The 23,623-nt window shown below is 33.3% G+C and overlaps 4 protein-coding genes across 7 annotated transcripts; all 4 read right to left on the bottom strand.

The window, feature by feature from the left end:
• LOC116026205 (U1 small nuclear ribonucleoprotein A) lies at positions 1-4,586 on the bottom strand. 4 transcript variants are annotated; one of them, XM_031267678.1, is made up of 10 exons: positions 4,232-4,586; positions 3,256-3,318; positions 3,019-3,103; positions 2,831-2,899; positions 2,494-2,566; positions 2,219-2,267; positions 1,635-1,720; positions 1,470-1,539; positions 591-673; positions 1-467 (listed from the first exon to the last, which is right to left on the bottom strand). In XM_031267678.1, exons 1-10 carry the CDS (start codon positions 4,559-4,561, stop codon positions 422-424), a joined length of 954 nt encoding a protein of 317 aa, XP_031123538.1. In that variant the 5' UTR covers positions 4,562-4,586; the 3' UTR covers positions 1-421. The 4 variants fall into 4 exon arrangements, with proteins under 4 accessions (XP_031123538.1, XP_031123537.1, XP_031123536.1 ...); XM_031267677.1 differs by having other exon boundaries at positions 2,494-2,569; XM_031267676.1 differs by having other exon boundaries at positions 2,831-2,902.
• A 7,381-nt stretch (positions 4,587-11,967) lies between these two features.
• LOC116026132 lies at positions 11,968-12,901 on the bottom strand. The gene has a single exon (XM_031267586.1). The coding sequence runs from the start codon at positions 12,680-12,682 to the stop codon at positions 12,008-12,010; it is 675 nt and encodes a 224-aa protein (XP_031123446.1). The 5' UTR covers positions 12,683-12,901; the 3' UTR covers positions 11,968-12,007.
• A 5,201-nt stretch (positions 12,902-18,102) lies between these two features.
• LOC116025879 (E3 ubiquitin-protein ligase RNF38-like) lies at positions 18,103-19,199 on the bottom strand. The gene has a single exon (XM_031267254.1). The coding sequence runs from the start codon at positions 18,876-18,878 to the stop codon at positions 18,144-18,146; it is 735 nt and encodes a 244-aa protein (XP_031123114.1). The 5' UTR covers positions 18,879-19,199; the 3' UTR covers positions 18,103-18,143.
• A 3,271-nt stretch (positions 19,200-22,470) lies between these two features.
• LOC116025462 lies at positions 22,471-23,178 on the bottom strand. The gene has a single exon (XM_031266692.1). The coding sequence runs from the start codon at positions 23,176-23,178 to the stop codon at positions 22,471-22,473; it is 708 nt and encodes a 235-aa protein (XP_031122552.1).
• Positions 23,179-23,623: the final 445 nt, after the last annotated feature.

Below are 23,623 nucleotides of genomic sequence, written 5' to 3' on the forward strand. Positions count from 1 at the left end.
TGAAGAAGTAAAAAGTAATCCCCACTAAATATGTAACATCAATGATTGGTTATGCACTTGTGGCTTGGTACAACGACGTAAATGCATGAGTCAGAAGGCAGCAAACAGCAGAAAATGCAGACTCAATATCTCAAAATATTTATTCCAGCACCAACTCTGTCCATTTCACATTTACTTCAATCTATAAGCTATTGCTTGGTGAGACAAATATTTAACAAACACCAAACCGACCACCTAGAACACCCCACACATTTTTCTACACAATGCCTGTTGTAGAGAACACGTCGTTTTCATGTCCAACGACTCCTCTTCCCTCCTTTCAAGTCTTCAATCTTTACCTTCATTTGCGGGGCATGTCGGTGGCGAATGGGGTCTGACTAGCCATTACTAAAAAGCATGCAAATCTTTGGTTGGGCGTGCTTTATCTGGACTTCTTACTGCGCATTCCCATCCGTGATTTTGCGTATCTCAACTTGTGTCAAGGAAAAACGAGGAAAGAAATGTAAAACATGAAAAGGGGTTTAAGGGAGGGGCCGAGGGGACGGGGGAAGGTCAATCAATTATCAGCTTAGAATGCTAGCATAGGATACTCCAGTCGCATGCCCTCTCCAGGTGAGGAGTAAAGAATTGTACCCTGAAGATGACTCAGAGCTTCCGTTGAACAAGCAGTATCCTGTAAGTTTAGCAGTATAGGGAATCCAAAGCAAATGATTTATGAGAAAACTTGAGTACAAAAGAAGCGGGGTTTGTTTTGTGCTGGGAAGTGAGACGGGGTGGGACTAGGGATGGTAACGGGTAGCTAAAATTTGGATACCCTACCCAATTATATAGGGTTCGGAATGGGTACAGGTGGTATACGTAGTTATGTACTACCCAAGTTGCGTTTAAGTTTGGGTAGCACATTATCCAAACTTGCTAATATATGTACTATTACAATACATATATATATATAATATTAGATTATATTATGTGTGTCATACTTATTCTTTCATTATATGTTATATAATAATATTGTTTTACACACACATATATAAGATAGATTATTATTATAGTAATATATAATTGTGACAAATTAACTTAAAAAATTGGTTTTGTAATATTCAGTTATGTATAATAGTGGATAAGTGGATTAGCAATGAAAGAGTTATAAATATAAAATAATTATTCCATTAATTTGAAATGTTTTTGTTTATTTATTTATGATAAAAGATTTTTTTAAATGGATTTTGAGACGGGTTTAGGTACCTGGTGGGTAGTGATAAATGGGGTTGGGTGGATAAGGGTAATGTTTAATTGGGTTTGGGTGATATAAGTAATCAGGTTCAAGTAGCCTTAAATGGTTGGGTACCCAACCCACCGCCATCCCTAGGTGGGACATCAACAGTTCAAAAAATAACTACCTAGCAAGCAAAATTGGAAACATAGAAAGAATAGGAACTCTTGTATAAGAAATGATGTTGGAAATGTACCTTAAAGTCAACAAAAGCAACAGGAGCTCCATAGGTGCTCTGCATCTTCAACTTTAAAAATCCACGGCATCTAATCAATGGAAACACAGTAAAAATTTCTTCCAATGTCAAAGGAAGATAAATTGGTTAAAACATTATAAAATTGCACAAGGGATTCCTTCGAACCTTGAGAACACTTGGGTGAGTTCTTGTTCCGAACAATTTGGCCCCAGATTAGCCACAAAGAGTGTTGGACATGGAGGAGCAGCACTCTGTTCAACACAATGTCATGAAGATTATACATCACATCCATTGACCTTACATAGTTCAAATGTGCATTAACAAAAGTTTAATTGAGAATAAAAAGGACTACAAATGCAGCGCCAATGATCATTCAGAACACGTAAAGTTGCCATACTGCAAGCTTGAAACGAAAGAGGTATTGTTTGCCAACTTCAGATTCTGAATGAAATGAACAAATTTTCTAGATTCTGAAACTAAAGTATAATTTGTCAGGGGATATGAATCTTCGGTTACTTGTTTCAAGAAGATTATATTCTCTGCTAAGCATGTGTTTGCTCAACTCAACTTGAAACTTAAATTACTTCCCATAGAGTGATGCAAATAGTAACAGAGATCTTAAGGTAAAATAGCACACATTTAAACACTGTAGAGGAAGAAGGGAAAAAAATCATATGGAAAATATTGAGAGATGTGGTAGCACAGTTTTGAAGATATCGATTATGAATACAATGGAAAGGAGACCTCACCTTGTTTGCATTGCCCTCGTTCATAGCTCTACCGTCAAAATTTGCATAACTGAAGCATTGCACAAGCATGTGAAAATTAGAACGATGACATACCAATCGCTAGTAAAGTAGTAAGATATTCCAACGTTCTAACTTCAGGCAACAGGGGACACAGTAACAACTTATACTATGCCCTTAACCTTTCAGCTAGAAGTGAATTAAATTCAGTTGCATTATCCAGTGAGAAGCAAATCACTTCCAGGTAATAAAGGATGTGCTTAAGTAGTGCAGATGACCTTTGTGTAGGTGGATAACCAACTGTGTTGTAAGCGGAACTACCCATTCCAGGAAAGTGAATGTTGCCAACACCTGCTAGTGCCCAAGCGTGCAAAAGATGTGTAACGTGAGCCTTTAGATAACGTGTTCTGCAGTGACTAACTAGCTATTATTTCCTACCACGAGATCAGATCAGTTCCATGTGACTAGAGGCAAAAAAAGCATCACATAACCAAATAACTGTAACAGTGTGATTTGATTTCATAGATAGCCAACTTGCATATACATACAGATATTGTTATATTTATATTCATTATCATCGAAGGGGGTTGAAAAAAATAAAGGCAGGCATGATACCAGATTCAGTGACCCTCGAAATGACTGCAGATCCTTTCATTCTTTTCTCTGATCCAGGCCTATCATCATCTGCTGATTAAGAAGTAATCACATCATGTGATTCCTTAATTTTTAAAAAATATAGTGAAAAGTAAAAAGGAAAGATTAAGTGAGCTGCAAAAAGAATAAAAATCAAACAACAAACAGACCTGTTCTTTGGCGCTTTGACCTGGAATTGGATTTTGCAAGATCAATGAACAAAGTTGAGCCTTTCTCAAGGTCAAATACAATTCCCTGTAACCAATTCGTAATGAATGTCTTGTTTTTCTCAAACTCTAAAATATCCAAAAATGACTTGAAGTTTATCCAAGCCCATGAAGTTCAACATATGCTTCATTACTTAACTGACTTCAGAATTGGACATACACACAGCAAAGGATACTTACATTCAGTTCATACATCGCTGCAATTGCTGACTGCTGATCCACAAAGACTGCAAACGCAAATGGCTGGCAGCACACAATACCACGTCAGAATTTAGCTCCTCATCAAAACAATGTAAGAGATAAACATCTACTGAATATCAGAAGCAACTACACGGACAAAGATTTTACAGAATCAAACCACATATACTTATGCTAACCACACACCCCTGTGATATACTTGCATCTATAACATATGTATGGTTGAAATGAGAAGAGCAGAATATAATTTATCATGATGTAAAGAGGCTATATATTCTTGAAACTCTTAAATAGTGGTTTACTAGTTTCTCATAAGCAGAAAACGCATTCCTCTATCAGACACTCGCTCTTACATTAGTATAGCTGGCCAAATAACAGTATATTCTCTGGGAACTATAAGTAAATGTATCATGTAATTCCAGTACAGCTTCTCTTCTATTAGAATGTAATCGAAACAGTACAACTGATACCAGAATGGCAGAATATCAAAGGTTTATATGCGTAAAGCTTTCATTCCCACTTCTAACAATTTAGATTAGCATGGGCCGGGGCGTGGGGGCCCTTGGGGTTGGGTATTCAACCTTTTGGAAGAAGAATTTCAATTAGCATCAAGTGTTAACCACCACCCCCCCCCCACCCCACCCCTCTTTCATAAGACCAAGCTTTCACCTATGATCAATAAAATTTATTTTTCGTGTTAAATTGTTTTTACAAAACAACTAAAAATTCTATGAAATCTTAGTTTCAATCACAAATCTAACACGTTCAAGCCAAAATGAAAAGGAAAAAAAATCAAAATCACATCTTGCGTAGCTCATTAACGAAAAAACCCCGGAATTCATTTGTTCAATAGTAAAGATATTCAATTGGACTTGCTTGATCCACTATACAATAACGATCAGCGATCAGGCGCATCTGAAAACTTATGATTTTAGCGGATATAGAGCGTAGGGGATACCTGCGTATTCGATGTAGGGCTTCGGAGATGAGAAGATTCATAACCCGGGAACTCGCGAAACATATTGTAAATTTCTCGCGGCTTGACGTCCTCGGGGAGGCCGGCGACGAAGAGAGTTCGGACTTCATCGTGAGAATGCGGAGGAGTATAGAGCGGAGCGGCGTAGGAAGGCACCGGCGGTTGATAAGGATGGAATTGATGGTGGTGAGGCAACTGAGCAGACGGCGGCGGCACCGGGGGCTGATGCGCCGTCCCCGGCGGTGGCGGAGGTTGCTGGTAATAAGAGTATTGGGCGAGAGGGGTATAGTATGCTCCTCCGGTATCCTCCATTGTTGTCCCAAGGTTGAGGCCTAAATTCTCTGAATCACTGCTGTTTAACCGTATATTTATATCGCTAACGTTATGGGCCTGTCACTATTACTGGAATTCAGGCCCAATCCTTGGTTAAGGTTTACAGGCCCAATTTATGTTTATAGGACAAATTAGGCAAATTATTCTGTGGATCCAAGTTCACCTTGCAATGTAGACCCGAATTTAAAAATACACAATTTACATACTGAATGTTCATAATTTACATACTGAATATTAACAATTTTATATACTGAATGCTCACAATTTTAAATTGTGAACATTCAGTATATAAATTGTGCATTTGCCATGTATCTACCTTACAAGGTAAATTCAGGTCCATTGCATAACTATTAGGTAAATTATACAACAAATTTTTATGTGGACTATTAAAATGTAAAAAAGAAAAAAATTAAAATACATTTTAATACATTAAAAGTACATTATTTGTGTACCGAATATACATTATACAAAATAATATATTTTTAATACTGTCAAATAATTTGTAACTCAATGGTATCTCTGTGAGTCTATGACTCCTGTAAATGAAAGTTACAAGTTAAAATCCAGTTGGAGTGTCATTTGTGAATTAATAACTATGGAGTATGGACATACAAATACATAAACTAATTAGGAAAAAGAAATTCATAAAATATTGTATTCCTATTCCCAATTGTATTCCTATTCCGAACCCAAGTAGGACATGTATCCCAGTGTATAAATAAATCCCCAATCCCCATCATATCGTTATACCTGAGAGAGAGAGATTTTCAGATCGATTTTAATTTGTTTTGCGACTATGGACCACTCAACTTTGGTTGTCCATAGCAGGATCCGTTATGACCCCAACATCTTACGCACCACCGCCTATGCTCTTCCTCAGGAAGACGTTTTTGTGTTCCAGATAAAGGTAAGAGATAGGTTTGGATCTTACCAATCCCCATTACAGTCGGGTTATTGGGAGCACGACAGTTCTCGTATTTCCCTGGATGTCCGTATCCCCATCCGAGACATAGTCGGAAACGGCACGGATCACGCCAGGCACATAATAAACGGAATGCTCGAAGAAGTCTGCATTCCTAGTCACAAACGGCGGCCGCTACTGAGGAAGATACAATCCAAGGCGGTGAGATTGGCTAAATTGCTTGACGCCGAGGGAGAATACAAACGAATTCCGATTATGGTGGAGCTCCATAGAGTGTACCCTAGAACGATTAGAAACAGCGACGGTGTAGTTCCGGCGAGGAGATCGGCGAACGAGGGATTGGAGAGAGTTAGGGTTAAGGAAACGGAGGCTTGTGCGGTGTGTTTGGAGGAGATGGGAGCGGGATCGGAGGGGACTATGTTGCCTTGCAAACATATCTTCCATGGAAGATGCATCCATACCTGGTTAGAGAAGGCTGATTTGTGCCCATTATGCCGTTTTCAGCTTTCTCACCGCACTTTGACATCGCTCAGAAATATTTGAAGATGAATGGAATTAAAATTACATCCATATAAAGATTGCTTTCATTGTTTCACTTTCGTAGAATTTTATTTTTTTAATGCTCTTTAGTGTCTGTCATTAGCAACTAAAACCTTAAATTTTGATAGATTACAAATTTCTATTTTTATTTTTAATGTACCATGCAGAATAGAATTTTTTATTAAAAATATTTTGATTTAATCAATAATTTAATTATAATTTAATTTCTTTATACGCAGACTACATACTACTAATAATCAATCAGAAAAAAAATTATAGTTAATGACGTATTTGACAAATTACGCGAAAATCAAATGATGGATCATATAATGCATTGGAACTCATTTATAAGCCAAGAAGTGATAGAGAATGGGCAAAATCATATCATCCATATATTTCTTTCATTTATATTCGAGAGATGGCTAAGTTAAATGGAGCCAATGGTGCACACACCCTTCGATCTGATTCGTCCAATAAAAAAACACTTGAAGGTTGAACAAATTCCCTAGCTCTGTAGGAATCAATCTTGAAATCTGGTTTATATATATGAAGCTGCAATTGTGGTATTATATTGTACCGTATAAAACAAAAGAGTTGAATATATTTTGAGAGAATATTATGGAGGAGCTGAGAAGGGATAGTTGGTTTTGATACCAACGGTAATGATCTTAGCAAAAGAAATAGGAGAGAATGTTATACTTGACTCTAATACCAATTGTAATAGACTTAACAAAATTCTCTTTCTGATAAACTTTCATCCCTAATAAAAGTTTTCTTCCGATCAACTTTCATCCTTTCTTTTTATTTAGCTTTTAGGGATGCTACAAAACCTTACTAAAATTTATCTTTAAATATATATATATATATATATATATATATATATATATATATATATATATATACTACAACAACAAATAGACACTCGCATAAAGAAATTCAATTCTCATATATTCCAACACAAATCATTCTTGAAATGAAACAAATTAAAGGCATATCCAAACCAAGATCAGGACAAAGACAAAGCATGCATATATCAATTTAAAATGATGTACTATGCATTCTCCAGAATTTCTGTGCAATTTTCAAGTCCTTATTAGAGTATTTAACTCATCAATATAATAGTTGTTAATTTAATTTTAAATAAATATAAAACAGAATTTAATATTCGGTTAGAACATATTAAATTTATTAAAAATTATTATTAGTTGTTCGTATTAAATATATCAGAATATAATAAATTATATCTAAAACAGTTATTAAATAAAAATTTGGTTTGAACAATTTTTGAATATTATTATCTAATTTGAATAAAAAGTGGGGAAAATGGTCAAATAGACGCCTAAACTTTACTCAAAAGTGCAATTAGGCCTTTCAACTTTAAAAAGGTTCAATTAAACACTTGAACTTGTCATTTTGAGTCAAACAAGTCTAATTTACTAGTGACCAACAGGTTACCGGTAAATTTTTTACGTTGACCCGCTAATTAGGTTGACCACCGCAAAAAAAAATAAAACTAAAAATCTACCGGAAATATTTCAGGTCGTCTTCTCCCTGGTGGTCCTCTCTAAGTAGTCGCCTTCTCCAATCGTCCTCTAGCTCCAATGGAGAAGGCGACTGCTGGTCTTCTTCTCCATTGGAGAGGACGACTAGTCTCGTCATTGGAGAGGACAACCGGGATGGAGAGGACGACCAGAGGTCGCCTTCTCCACCTGAGAAGACGACCGGCCGGTCGTCTTCCCCAGTGGAGAAGGCGTGAATTTTTATTATCGTCGGTGTTTTTCTTCGTCGTAATATCGCCGGAAATTCAAATGACCGGTTATTCCAAGTGAATAATCGGTTACTGGGTTTAGATGCCCAAAAATGACAAGTTCAAGTGTTTAATTGAACCTTTTTAAAGTTGAAGGGCCTAATTACACTTTTGAGTAAAGTTCAGAGGTCTATTTGACATTTTTTCTTAAAAAGTGATAATATTACCAGAGCAACCATAATATAATTTTTTTGGGGGTAATATTTTGATTTAATCAATCTATCTATCTATATCTAATAACATTATCCTCCTTCTAAAGTTTCCCGCCCAAAGTTAGTGGCATTTTGGTAAAATCTATTATTTTATTTATTTTTGAATTTATTTATTAATTTATTTCTTAATCTATTAACTATTAATTTATTATGGTTAAATGTTGGTGATTGAATAATTGGATTTATTAATTAATTAAAATGTTAAAAAGGTAATATAATATGGTAATATTAATTGGTGATTGAATAATTGATGATATAATTGGTGTGATATATTTGGTGATATATTTGTAATATATGTAATATATGTAATAGTATAAATAGAATGAATATGTGATATATTTGGTGATATATTTGTAATTTCGATTAAGTTATTTAAATCAAATAAAATTTAATACATAATTTCAAGATGTATTCTTCATCCAATACAATAAAATTTAATACATAATTTCAAGATGTATTCTTCATCCAGTACATTAATAATTTTTTAATAACATAACATAATTATATATGTGATTTAAGATTGAAATAAATTCTTTTTTTTAAAGATATATATATCGAATTAAGTTTCAGTAGTCTTGAAGATTTTTATACATAAGTTCAAGATGTATTCTTCATCCAGTACATTAATAATTTTTTAATAACATAACATATATAATTATATATGTGATTTAAGATTTAAATAAATTCCTTTTATATATATATATATATATATATATATATATATCGAATTAAATTATAACAGTAGCGTAATTATGTTTTTATTTTTTTTTTCTCCTACTAATCAGCCAAATTTCCTAAACTACTCCCCCATCTCCACCCCTCTTAATTTCTTACCTTTTTCACCTCTATCCCTCTCTTCCTTATTTTCTATATAATGAATTGCTTATAATCATAATTCGTATTCCATGTGAATTCTGAGCCAGATTATACCTTTATTTTTCTCTCTTTATCTCTTAAAATCGGTTTCTCCCGGATAGTCAACAACCATGAGTTCTGTAAACATGGTGAGGTACCGGATTGGCGACGCGGTGGAAGTGTTGAGCAACGAGGAAGGCTTTGTGGGATCCTACTACTAGGCGACGATGGTGGGTGTGTTGCCCGGTGACAGGGGCTACGTAGTTCAATACAAGACTCTGTTGACGGACGACTTTTCATCACCACTGACGGAGACAGTTCCTGCTGATGAAATCCGGCCGAAGTCGCCGAATGTTTGCGCTGACCTTTATATAAAGAGAGAGAGAGAGAGAGAGACGACAAGGAGGAGAGAGATCTGGAACGATGAAGACGGGGGTCAATGGAAAATGGTTTGGGATGTTTTAGGGTAATCGCCCGAAGGCAGCATTAGAAAATAGTTGGAAAGTAAATGATAAAAAATTTAAAAAAAAAAAAAAGATCTCTTCTCAATCAGTGATACCTTGGTTATTTTAATATTTTATTTTAAATATTATTGTTTTTAGTAACCTATTTTACTATATAAATATTCTTTTAAGTAAATTATTTTTACTATATAGTCTATATAAATATTCTGTTATATTTTACGTGACCTACAGTCATTTTAGTAAAATTATTTTATGTCTATTACACTTTCCTAAACCTATATTACCCTTAAAATATGTTATTTTGAGCCCAATAATTTTCCTAATCTTATATATATTTATGTACCTAAAAAGCTACGTGAATTTCCTAATCTTATACATATTTATATATATTATATTCTATACATGATTTTTTCTTATTAGCATCATAATTGTCTTTCCTAATATATTTTCTTTATATATATATATATATATATATATATATATATATATATATATCATCTTATATATATATTTATATTATGCTATACATAATTTTTTCTTATTATCATCATAATTGTCTTCCTAATATATACTACTCCGCCATTCTACTATTATGTACTATATCTCTTTATACTTATATACACACACATAGATTCCTAATTCATTTGCGTAAACTTTTTAATTGTAACAACCTTCAACTCATACTATTATTTCTATATATAAAATGAGTAATTTTAGGAACGGGTAAGTGTTATTTTGGACAAAATTTATTGTATTTTAATTTTAATTTCTAACCATTTATAACCAAAATTCAAATGATAATATCCTACTAACATGGTCAACCTTATTCCATTTTATAGTAAATTATTTTTACTATATAGTCTATATAAATATTCTATTATATTTTATGTGACCTACAATCATTTGAGTAAAATTATTTTATGTCTATTACACTTTCCTAAACCTATATTACCCTTAAAATATGTTATTTTGAGCCCAATAATTTTCCTAATCTTATATATATTTATGTACCTAAAAAGCTACGTGAATTTCCTAATCTTATACATATTTATATATATTATATGCTATACATGATTTTTTCTTATTATCATCATTGTTTTTTTGGACAAAATTTATTTTATTTTAATTTTAATTGTACTTTGGTTCATAAATTAAATCGTAACAAATTTAATCCATTGTAAAACTTGACTCAGACAATTGTCTGGCTGCTAAGCACCTCTAGGGAAAAGGGTATATATAATAATTGTCATTTTCATTATCAAGCATTCTGTTATTCGTTCTTTAAAAATAACGTAAATTGAACTAAGAAACCCTAATTTGGTCTAATTTGAGCTTGACAATTTTTTTTAAAAATAATTTATTAATCAAATACTATTATTTAAAAAATCATACAGATATTACCAAATAAAGAGTTAAAAAAACAAATCAAATACTATTATTTAAAAAAAAATCAATCACATATTGATTTTATGTTACGGTTCTTATGAGGCAAATATTCAAGTTTATTACATTTTAATTTATAACCATTTATAACCAAATTTCAAATGGTAATATCCAACTAAAGTGGTCAATCTTACTCCATTTTATTCATATATATATATGCTACACCTCATGATCAATTTACATACATATTATTTTTTCATTGTATTGTCATTCTATTCAATAATAAAGTATGGATTCAAGTCTTCTTTCTGCATCCCAACTCTCTCTTAGGACAAGAAAAACATCCATATGCCTTCGTTTAATGCGTTATTATTTTTCTAAAGAATATCAACGCACACCACTGAACCACCAAACTCTAGAGTGCTTATTTCATAACTATAATGTATGTATTGCATTTTACATTATTTAAACAACAAAATTTTCTCTTTTATTATCTAAATAAATATTAAAAATATTTATCAGTGAATCGCACTGGTAATATGAACAATTATGTGCTCTAATTCAAGCAAAGAAAACATCAAAAAACATAATCAATCCAACCAATTTCATCAATTGCGCTATATAATATTTGATGTTACAATTTATATGATTATATATCAATCCAAATATTCTTAAAGTATTATAACAAATTCATTCCGTGCAACGCACGGGCGAAAATACTAGTTATGTAGTTATAATTTTTTTTATCCACGGACTACATACTACTAATAATCAATCCGGGATAAAATTATAGCAAATGACATATTTGACATATTGCGTGCAAATCAAATGGTGGATCATAATGCATTGAACTCATTGGAAAAATGGACAAATAAGTCCTTAAACTTTACCTAAAAAGTTAATTAGACCCCTAAACATTTCAAAGTTGCAATTAAATCCATAAACATGTTTCTTGTTTAATCTCCTATGTTTTATCAAATACAAAAAATTTAAGTACAATTGCAGCTTCATATAAATCAGATTTCAAGATTGATTCGTATAGAGTTAGGGAATTTGTTGAGGGTTTTAATTAATTGTTAGGGAATTCGTATAGTACATTAAAAAAATAAAAATTTATAATGTATCAAAATTTAGGGTTTTAATTAATTGCTAATGGCAGACACTTAGTTGAATGGAAAAATAATTTGTAAGAAACTGAATTGTAATTTTAATTCCATCCATCTTCAAATATTTATGGCGAAGTCAAAGCTGAAAACGGCATAATGGGCACAAATTGGCCTTCTCTAACCAGGCATTGATGCATCTTCCATGGAAGATATGTTTGCAAGGCAACATAGTCCCCTCTAATCCCGCTTCCATCTCCTCCAAACACACCGCACAAACTTCCGTTTCCTCAACCCTAACTCTCTCCAATCCCTCAATCGCCGATCTGCTTGCCGGAACTACACCCGACTCAACACCGTCGTTACTAACAATCGTTGTAGCGTACACTCTCCGGAGCTCCACCTTAATCGCGATTCGTTTGTATTCTCCGTCGGGGGCGTGATGCTCCTTAGCCAATCTAATCGCCTCGGAATATATCTTCTCCAGCAACGGCCGGCGTTTGTGGCTGGGAATGTCGACTTCTCCGAGCATTTCGTGTATTCTGTGCTTGGCGCAATTCCTGCCGCTTCCGGCTATATCTCGGAAGGGGATGAGGAAATCCCGGGAAATATGGAAACCGTATTGCTCCCAATGATCCAGAATAACGCGCTGCGATGGGGAGGCTCGTGGGTGAAACTGGTAGAATCTAACCATATCTTTTACCTTCATCTGAAATACAAAAACGTCGTCGTCTTGCGAAGGAACAACATAGTTGCGTAAGATGTTGGGTTCATGACGGATCCAGTAGTGGACATTCAAAATTGAGCGGTCCATAGTCGTCGCTGCCAAAACAAAATTTCTCTCTAGCTATCAGGTACAATATAATGATGGGGATTATTGGGGATTTATTTATTTATAGTGTGGGATACATGTATGTCCTACTTTGGTTGGGAATAGGAATACAATATTAGGAAATAGGAATAGATATTGTTTGTCATTAGTTACTAAAACCCTAAATTTTGATAGGTTACAAATTTTTATTTTTATTTTTTAATGTACTATAATTGAATATTTTTAAAAATATTATAATTTAATTAGTAATACAATTATAATTTAATTTCATTATACAGCGACTGCATGATACTAATAATCAATCAGGCCGGAGAATTAATATATATATATAGGGTAGGGTTTCAGTGAGACCACTTGCTTAGGTAAGATCGTGAGATCACATCTTGTGCATCCATATAATAATTTTTAATGGTCTAGATTGATTGACACACACACTTTGTTCGCACACATTTAATCATCGTTCGCAAACACTTCAACTTGGAATCTTAATCAATCTAGACCATTAAAACATTTTGAGATCAAATCTTGTACATCAATCACCGTTCGTACACATTTAATCACCGTTTGCACACATTTAATCACCGTTCGCACACACTTAATCACCATTCGCACACATTTTATTACCGTTCGCACACACTTCAACTTAGCATCTTAAATCAATTTAGACCATTAAATTATTAAATGGATGCACAAGATTTGATCTCACGATCTTACCTAAACAAGTAATCTCATATGATTCTAACTCTCTCTCCCTCTATATATATATAGAATAAGGGTCAAATAAGTCACTGACATACACACCAAAATGCAATTACACAAATGCAATTTCATTCAAAATGACCTGTTTTACTTGATGTGCCGGTAGAGCCTTCAAAACGGGCTTAGCCCGCCGGGCTAACCCGCCCCGCCAAAAAGGCGGGGCGGGCTCTAATTTTTTGAGCCCGTTTTAAGGCGAGCTTGGCGGGTCGGCGGGGGCCTGCTAAATATATAATAAAAAAATTATTAAAATAAATAAATACTACAATAGTAAATCTATAACATTTAATATGTCTTTTCATCTTGATTATATTACTAAAATTAGTGTGTGTGGTTCACAAAAAAAAAAAACATTAGTGTTTGTGTGTAATATATATATATATATATATATATATATATATATATATATATATATATACACCCTTTTATATAAATATAATTAATATAATAGTAATTCTATTTTTGTTTACAGTGTAAACTGTAAACCAAAATTCAATATATAATTATATTGAATTTTATAAACTAATTTTATAATTATATTAGTTTTCAATCTATAAACTAATACACTAATTATAATATATGTAGTATAAACTGTAAACTAACACTATAATTATAATATATATCAAATTGTAAACTAATACACTAATTTATATATATATATATATATATATATATATATATATATATATAATCAATTTCAAAATATTAGTAAATTATATAAATAATTTGTTATTAACTTATGAATTAACACTTATTTATTAGTTATTATTGTGTTTAAAAAATTGCAAATACATTACTATATGTTTAAATTATCCAAATTATTTTAGTATACACTTACTACATTTTTATATTAATTTTTATTTAAATTTAAGACTTTTAAAATTTGGCGGGTCCCTGCCAAGGCCCGTGGGCTTAAGGCGGGGCGGGGCGGGGTGCCCCTACTTAGGCCCGCTTTTTGGCGGGCTTTGGCGGGGCGAGGCCCGCCAGCCCGCATTGACAGCTCTATGTGCCGGTTACCAATTTTAAAAATAATATTTTAAAATAATGTTAAATAAAATAATTAATTAAAATTTAAAAAAAAAAAACACTTCCTTCGTCTCCACCTTCATCTCCGTCCGGCAGTTTTTTTCTTTTTTATTTTAATTAATTATTTTAAAAATTGATAACATGCAAAATGAGGTAAAATAGATTATTTTGGTTGAAATTGCATCAATTTATGTAGTTCAGGACCAATTGCATTGCTTTTGAGTTCGATGGCCTAATTGCATTTTAGTATGTAGTTCAGTTGCTTATTTGACCCTTATTTCTATATAAAAATGACGGATTTGACAATTTGCGCGGAAATGAAATGATGAATCATAATGCATTGGAACTCTCTTATAACCAATTAAACAAAAGTGTATTTATTGAAAACTCGACTAGCTAACAAACATACGTAAAGCCAATTGTAATCTAACATTTTTCTTTTATTAAAGAATTTGATTTATATAAAACTGCAATTGTATTAAACTTTTGGTATTTGATAAAAGTATAAAAAAACATAAGGGATTGAACCAAAAACATTGTTGGTATTAAGTATGAGACACCATTTATCGTGATAGAATGAATTGGTTGAAGATATATGCAACTAGAAACTAGTATATGTATAATGTAAAATCACTAATGACAGACAGCACTAAAGAGCATGATGAAAAAATATTTTTCCAAGAAAGTGAAATAATGAAAGCAATCCTTATAGTAATTTGTATTCTTTTGGAGTAATTTTAATTCCATCCATCTTCATCTTCTTCAAATATTTCTGGGGAAGTCGAAGTGCTATAAGAAAGCTGAAAACGGCATAATAGGCACAAATTGGCCTTCACTAACCAGGCATTGATGCATCTTCCATGGAAGATATGTTTGCAAGGCAACATAGTCTCCTCCGATCCCGCTTCCATCTCCTCCAAACACACCGCACAAACCTCCGTTTCCTTAACCCTAACTCTCTCCAATCCCTCAATCTCCATATCCTCCTCCTCCTCCGACTCTTCCTCATCCTCGTCCTCGTTACTAATCGTTCTAGTTCTACTGTACACTCTCTGGAGCTCCACCATAATCGGGATTCGTTTGTATTCTCCTTCCACGTCAGACTCCTTAGCCAATCTCATCGCCTGAGAATATATCTTCCCCAGCAGCGGCAGCCGTTTCTGCCTGGGAATGCCGACTCGGCCGAGCAATTCGTGTATTATATGCCTGGCGCGGTTCCTGCCGCTTCCGGCTATGTCTTGGAAGGGGATGAGGAAATCCTCGGAAAGATGGGGGGGACTATTCTGCTCCCAATAATCCACAATAAAGTGCTGGCCTGCTGGGTGAAACTGGTGGAATCCAATCGTATCTTTTACCTTTATCTGGAACACAAAAACGTCTTGCGGAGGAAGAACACAGGCGGTGGTGCGTAAGATTTCGAGTTCATCACGAATCCAGCAGATCACACTCTCTATAGTCGCAAAACAAAATTTCTCTCTCTCTCTCAAGTACAACGATGGGGAATGGGAATGGGATTTATTTATACTGTGGGATACATGCCCTACTTTGGTTGGGAATAGGAATTCAATATTCCTAATAGGAATAGGTTTCCTAATCCAAAATATATACAATAATCAACATCAACGGAAAATTTATGATTTTAGCGATATACCTGAGTATTGGAGTATAGAGTGGAGCCGCGTAGGAGGGCACCAAGTAAATTAAATATTATTTTAATTACATAATAAATCATTTTTAGTTTATTTATAATAACAATAATAATAATTTTAAAAAATTGGACTAATGCAGAATTGCAAATGTAGTGGATATGATGCGGCAAATCTAGGAGGATATAAGTCTCTTTTTTTTTTTCCAAACTTCACCATTTTGTTCAACTGAACTACCCATGCAAGCTTTCTAATTGATTATTGAGTTAATTCCAACAATGGTCCTCCGACTATGTTAATTTTCCAAAATTAGTCCCCGACTTTTAATTTGGACAATTTAGGTCCCTTGACTTTCAAATTCTTTCCAATGTTGGTCCTTTCGTCATATTTTGGTTAAATTGAGGTCAAATGAATGGGTAAAATTGTCCGTTCACTTGTATACTCGTATTTTTTCTGTCCTATACGCTATATATATGAATATAATATCAGTCGAAGAGACATCGAATGAGATTATATGGCTTCGGTTGAGACTTCGACTGAGATTATATTCATATATACAGCGTATAGGATATGAGAAATATGAGTAATAATACACTAAACATGTGAACGGACAAGTTTACCCCTTCATTTGACATCAATTTAACCAAAATTTGACGAAAGGACCAACATTGGAAAGAATTTGAAAGTCAAGAGACCTAAATTGTCCAAATTAAAAGTCGGGGACTAATTTTGGAAAATCAACATAGTCGGAGGACCATTACTGGAATTAACTCTTGATTATTAGTAGTAATGTAGTATGTAGTTGTTGTATAATGAAATTAAATTATATAAAAAAAGTCTATTATGATACATCAAAAATATAATCGATCCAACCTATTTAATCAATTGTACTATATAATATTCTTTGTTATAATTTCTATAATTGTATAATATTAGTATAATTACTTAATAATTATTATAGTAATTAAAGAATTAATTGCACATGTATTAGTATAATTAACTACGGAATAATAATTATTATGTTAATATAGATAATAATTACAAGAATATTAATATAATTTCAATTGAACATGTGCCTTATAATTACAATTAATTCATTCGGATACGGAGGAGGGAAAAAAATTAAATGCGATAGGGTGAAAAGAAATATACTTTAAGGTATAAAAGTAATTGCACATATATTAGTATAATTGTTCTAATAATTATTTTGATAATTAAGCTAAATATGTCATTGGATTTACTTTTAAATTCTTTTTTCTTTTTTTTTTTTGATAATTGCACAGATCCTTTCATTCTTTTCTCTGATCCAGGCCTATCAATCTATCATCATCTGCTGATTAAGAAATAATCCCATCAAGTGATTCTTTAATTTTTAAAAAATATAGTGAAAAGTAAAAAGGAAAGATTAAGTCAGCTGCAAAAATAAATAAAAACCAAACCCCAAACAGACCTTCTCTTTGGCACTTTGACCTGGAATTGGATTTTGCAAGATCAATGAACAAAGTCAGAGCCTTTCTCAAGGTCAAAAACAATTCCCTGTAACCAATTCATAATGAATGTCTGGGGTTTATCTAAAACTCTAATATATCCAAAAATGACTTGAAATTTATCCAAGCCCATGAAGTTCAATGCATTATGATCCATCATTTGATTTCACGCAATTTGTCAAATCCGCCATTAGCTAGATATTTTTCTTGATTGATTATTAGTAGTATGTAGTCGGTGTATAAAGAAATTAAATTATAATTGTATTACTGAGTAAATATTCTATTATGCATGGTACATTAAAAATAAAAATACAAATTTGTAATCTATCAAAATTTAGGGTTTTATTTAGTTGCTAAAAATACAAATTTGTAATCTATCAAAATTTAGGGTTTTATTTAGTTGCTAATGAGTAATGAGTAATGACTAATGACAGACACCAAAGAGCATGTGTGGTTCAATAGAAAAATACATTTTAAGAAAGTGAAATAATTAAAGCAATCTTTATAATAATATTTTTCTATGTAATTTTAATTCCATCCATCTTCAAATATTTGTGGCGAAGTCAAAGAAAGGCAAGAAAGTTGAAAACGGCATAATGGGCACAAATTGGCCTTCACTAACCAGGCATCAATGCATCTTCCATGGAAGATATGATTGCAAGGCAACATAGTCTCCTCCGATCCCGCTTCCATCTCGTCCAAGCACACCGCACAAACCTCTGTTTCCTCAACCCTAACTCTCTCCAATCCCTCAATCACCAATCTGCTCGCCGGAACTACAGCCTCTGAATCCATATCCTCCTCCGATTCAACGTTATTAACCGTTCTAGTGTACACTCTCCGGAGCTCCACCATAATCGGGATTCGTTTGTATTCTCCCTCGGCGTGAGACTCCTTAGCCAATCTCATCGTCTCGGAAAATATATTCCCCAACAGCGGGCGGCGTTTGTGCCTGGGAATGCCGACTTCTCCGAGCAATTTGTGTATTATGTGTCTGGCGCGATTCCTGCCGCTTCCGGCTAGGTCTGGAAAGGGGATAAGGAAATCCTCGGAAAGATGGGCCCTGTTATGCTCCCAATAATCCAGAATAAAGCGCTCAGATGGGGACTGACCTTCTGGGTGAAATTGGTAGAATCCAACCATATCTTTTACCTTCATCTGGAACACAAAAACGTCTTGTGGAGGAATAAGATAGTCGGCGGTGCGTAAGATGTCGGGATCATGACGAATCCAGCAGTGGACATTCAAAATTGAGTGATCCATAGTAGCAAAACAAAATTCCTGCTCTCTCTCTCTCTCTCGCAAGTACAACAATGAGGATTTCTCTTTCTCTGCTCTCTCAAGTACAACAATGAGGATTTATTGATACTGTGGAATACATGTCCTATTTTGGTTGGGAATAGGAATACAATATTCCTAATACAATAAGGAGTGGTATTGATGGTGGTGAGGCAACTGAGCAGGCGGCGGCAGGGGCTGATGCGCCGTCCCCGGCGGTGGCGGAGGTTGCTGGTAATAAGAGTATTGGGGGAGAGGGGTATAGTATGCTCCTCCGGTATCCTCCATTGTTGTCCCAAGGCCAAGGTTGAGGCCTAAATTCTCTGAATCACTGCTGTTTTACCGTTTATTTATGTCGCTAACGTTATGGGCCTGTCACTATTACTGGACTTCAGGCCCAATCCTTGGTTAAGGCCAAATTATGCTATGGGCCCGTGTCTATATTCACAATTTTATAACTTTATGTTTATAATTTTAGAGCTCTATGCTCACAATTTTGAAACTCTATAGCTACAATTTTAGATTTCAATATACAAAATTACATTATTCAATATTCATAATTTTTTAACTTTATATTCACAGTTTTGTTATATAGATTCAAAAATTGTGTTATACTGTTGAATATAGAGTTATAACATTGTGAATCTAGAGTTATGGAAATATGAATATAGAGTTCTGTAATTATAAACGTATAATTCTGTAATTGTGAATATAGAGTTTTTAAATTGTGAGCAAAGAGTTTTAAAATTATGAATATAGAGTTCTAAATTTCTGAGATTTCTAAAATCATGAAGATGGATCCGGGTCCAACTTGCAAGGTGAACCCGAGTCCATGACATAACAATCGTTTGTTAAGGTTTATAGGCCCAAATTATACTCTGGGCCATGGTCCAAAACCGTATCGTTTCTTTTAATTAAAGAATCCAACAACGAATGCCATGGCCCAATTTATGTGGTCAATGGCTTAAAGAAAAACATAACATTTATACCAGAATCATAATTTGTTCAATATCCACGGTGTTGAAGTTTGGGATTTTGTTTTTATTAATATGATAGATTAGTAATTTTAGTCTACAATTGTATTACGAATAGAAAAGTAAAAAAAGAAAATATATTGTATTAGGAATTGTATTACCACATTTTAATTTACAGTACAATGTAGTATGAATAGAAATTGTATTACCATATTTTACAATATTACGCAAGCCTTAATAGTATAGAAATGTTTTGGGTGGGAAGTTAAAATGAAAGATTTTGTTTTTATTAATAATATAGATATAGATTACCTTGCAGGGAAGAATATGTATTGTGTTATTACGATTAGTAATTTTCATTTAGAATATAATTGTATTACGAATAAGAAAGTATGAAAGAATATATTGCATTATGAATTATATTACCATATTTTTGGGCGAGAAGTTAAAATGAAGGATTTTGTTTTTATTAATAGTATAGATTACATTTCAGGAAAGTATATGTACTATATTATTACATTAGTAATTTTTATCTAGAATTGTATTACGAATACGAAAGTAAAAAAGAATACATTGTATATATTAGGAATTGTATTACCACATTTCAATAAACAATTTTAGTATAAATATGAATTGTATTACCATATTTTAAATTAAGGGTGTGTTTGGAAAGCAGGAAAATGACTTCTGGAAAATGAGTCATTTTCCGTGTTTGAATGTGTTATGGAAAACTGTCTTTGTGTGTTTAGTTCATTTTCTGAAAAATGAGTAAAATTGTATAATTAAACATTTTAATAATTGTATTTAAAATATAATACAATTATAATATTATTATTTATTTAATTAAACAACAAAACAAAACCAAAAAATTAAAAAAAAAAAACACGTACTGAACAGATTTCCGGCGGAAACCGCCGGAAACAATGGAAATCAGAAGTTGACTTTGGAAAAAAAAAGCTATGCGTGCGTATTTCCCTTCCGGAAAATTTTTCCAGAAGTTGTTTTCCAGAATTTTAGCCTTATTTTCCTTGGTCAACGGAAATTGTTTTCCGTTGACCATATTTTCCAAGCTCTCCCAAACACAGGAACCCCGGAAAATGATTTCCGGAAATCATTTTCCGGGTTTCCAAACACACCCTAATAGCATAGGAGTGTTTTGCAATCCTTATACCCTAGACCAAGGTCACAAAACGACGTCGTTTCAATAAGTGGAAGAAATAGCTCTCGTTTCAATAAGTGGGAGAAATAGCTCCCGTAAATGTCCGTGACTGATACTACAGTTCATCTCAAATGATACTACATTTGTGTTGAACTGATACTGCAGTTGTGTTGAACTGATACTGCAGTTGCACGGAACAGATGTCGTTTCATCCGTCTGTTTTCATTAATCAAACGACGTCGTTTTGTCACTTGGTCCACAATGCTTGGTGGACCGCAGTCCACAATAAAATTTGCGAGTGTTTTGGACGGAAAGTTAAATTTGAAGATTTTTTCTAATTTTTTTTTATAATAGTATAGATTTAGATTAGTTTTTATAACATTGAGTGTTTTGTAATAATATAGGAGCGTTTTGAGCGTGAAATTAAAATTGAGGATTTTATTTTTAGTAATTGTATAGATTACGTTGTATGGAAGTATATGTACTGTATTACTACAGTTACTAATTTTAATGTAGAATTGTATTACGAATATGAAAGTAAAAAAGAATATATTGTATTAGAAATTGTATTACCACATTTTAATAGACAATTGTAGTACGAATACGATTTGCATTACCATATTTTACAATATTACGCAAATCTATATGAGTGTTTTTTTGCGGAAAATTAAAATTGAGGATTTTATTTTTATTAATAGTATAGATTAAGCTAAAAATTGATCGTTGAATTTATTTTTATAATAATTACAATTAAATTATTTCTCATTTTTTAATATTTATTTTATTAATAATATAATTACATAAGTCATATCATATCGATATTTTAAAGATAATTATGACAAATAAATCATATATTATTCAATTAATTGAGACATACTTTTCCACTAATCTAATAATCAAATAAATGTACATGTTCAATAGTAATTTTTTTAAATAATTTTATCTTTAATTTTATTATCTAAATATAAAATACAAAAATTATAGTATAAATAATAATTTTTAAAAAGTGTGCTCATGCATGCAGAATTGCAAGTGCAGTGGATGCGGCATATTTAGATGTTGCCTCCACTGAGGCTCAAACACACTCCCTGCACAAGGTCTTTGGCATTAATATATACATTCTTGTTTGAAAGGTTATAAAGGAGTTCCAATGCATTATATGATTCATCATTTGATTTTCGCACAATTTATCAAATCTGTCATTAGCTAGATTTTTTTTAAAAAAATTTCCTGATTTATTATTAGTAGTGGTTAGTGTGTGTATAAAGAAATATAACAAATATTATATTAGAGTACATTGAAAAATAAAAATACAAATCTATAATGCATCAAGATTTTAGGGTTTTAATTGCTAATGGCAGACACTTACTTCAATGAAAAAATATTTTCTAAGAAAGTGAAATAATGAAAGCAATTTTTATACTAATTTCTTTTAGATGTAATTTTAATTCCATCCATCTTCAAATACTTGTGGCGAAGTCGTCAAAGAGGGGTAAGAAAGCTGAAACCGACATAATGGACACAAATTGGCCTTCATTAACCAGGCATTGATGCATCTTTCATGGAAGATATGTTTGCAAGGCAACATAGTCCCCTCCCATCCCGCTTCCATCTCCTCCAAACACACCGCACAAACCTCTGTTTCCTTAACCCTAATTCTCTCCAATCCCTCAAACGCCGGAACCTCAGCCTCCCTATCCTCCTCCGACTCAACTTCGTCGTTACTAATAATCGGTCTAGTGTACACTCTCTGGATCTCCACCATAATCGGGATTCGTTTGTATTCTCCGTCGGAATCAAACTCCTTAGCCAATCTCATCGCCTCGGAATATATCTTCCCCAGTAAGGGCCGTCGTTTCTGCCTGGGAATGTCGACTCCTCCGAGCAATTCGTGTATTGTATGCCTGGCGCGGTTCCTGTTGCTTTCGGCTATGTCTGGGAAGGGGATTAGGAAATCCTGGGAAAGATGGGGACTGCGGTGCTGCCAATAATCCAGAATAAAGGGTTCCGATAGCGACTGGCCTTCCTGGTAGAATCCAATCATATCTTTTACCTTTATCTGGAACACAAAAACGTCTTGCGGAGGAAGAGGATAGACGGTGGTGCGTAAGATTTCGGGTTCGTGGCGGATTCTCGAAATTGAGTGATCCATAGTCGTAAAACAAACGGGTTCAAGATGGAAACTCAAAAATGAGTGATCCATAGTCGCAAAACAAAATTTCTTTGTCCTTAAGATTGCTCTACCTACAGTCGATAAGAGTGCTCTACCTCAGCTATGGGTAACCTAGACTAATTTCTCTCTCTCAAATACAATGATGGGTTCATGGGGATGGATTTATTTATAGTGTGGGATACTTGTCCTACTTTGATTGGGAATAGGAATACAATATTCCTAATACAATATTAGGAATAGGAATAGGTTTCCTAATACGTACAAAAGAAATACAATAACGATCTGCGATCCTAACTCTTAAAGCATCTGAAAATTAATGATTTTAGCGGGTTGGAATTAATATAGAGCGTAGGGGATACCTGCGTATTGAAGGTAGGGCTTCGGAGAGACCCGTAATTGTTGGCATTATAAATCCATGGAGATT

Source organism: Ipomoea triloba, chromosome 7 (genome assembly GCF_003576645.1).
Source record: "Ipomoea triloba cultivar NCNSP0323 chromosome 7, ASM357664v1".
Classification (NCBI taxonomy): Eukaryota; Viridiplantae; Streptophyta; class Magnoliopsida; order Solanales; family Convolvulaceae; genus Ipomoea; species Ipomoea triloba.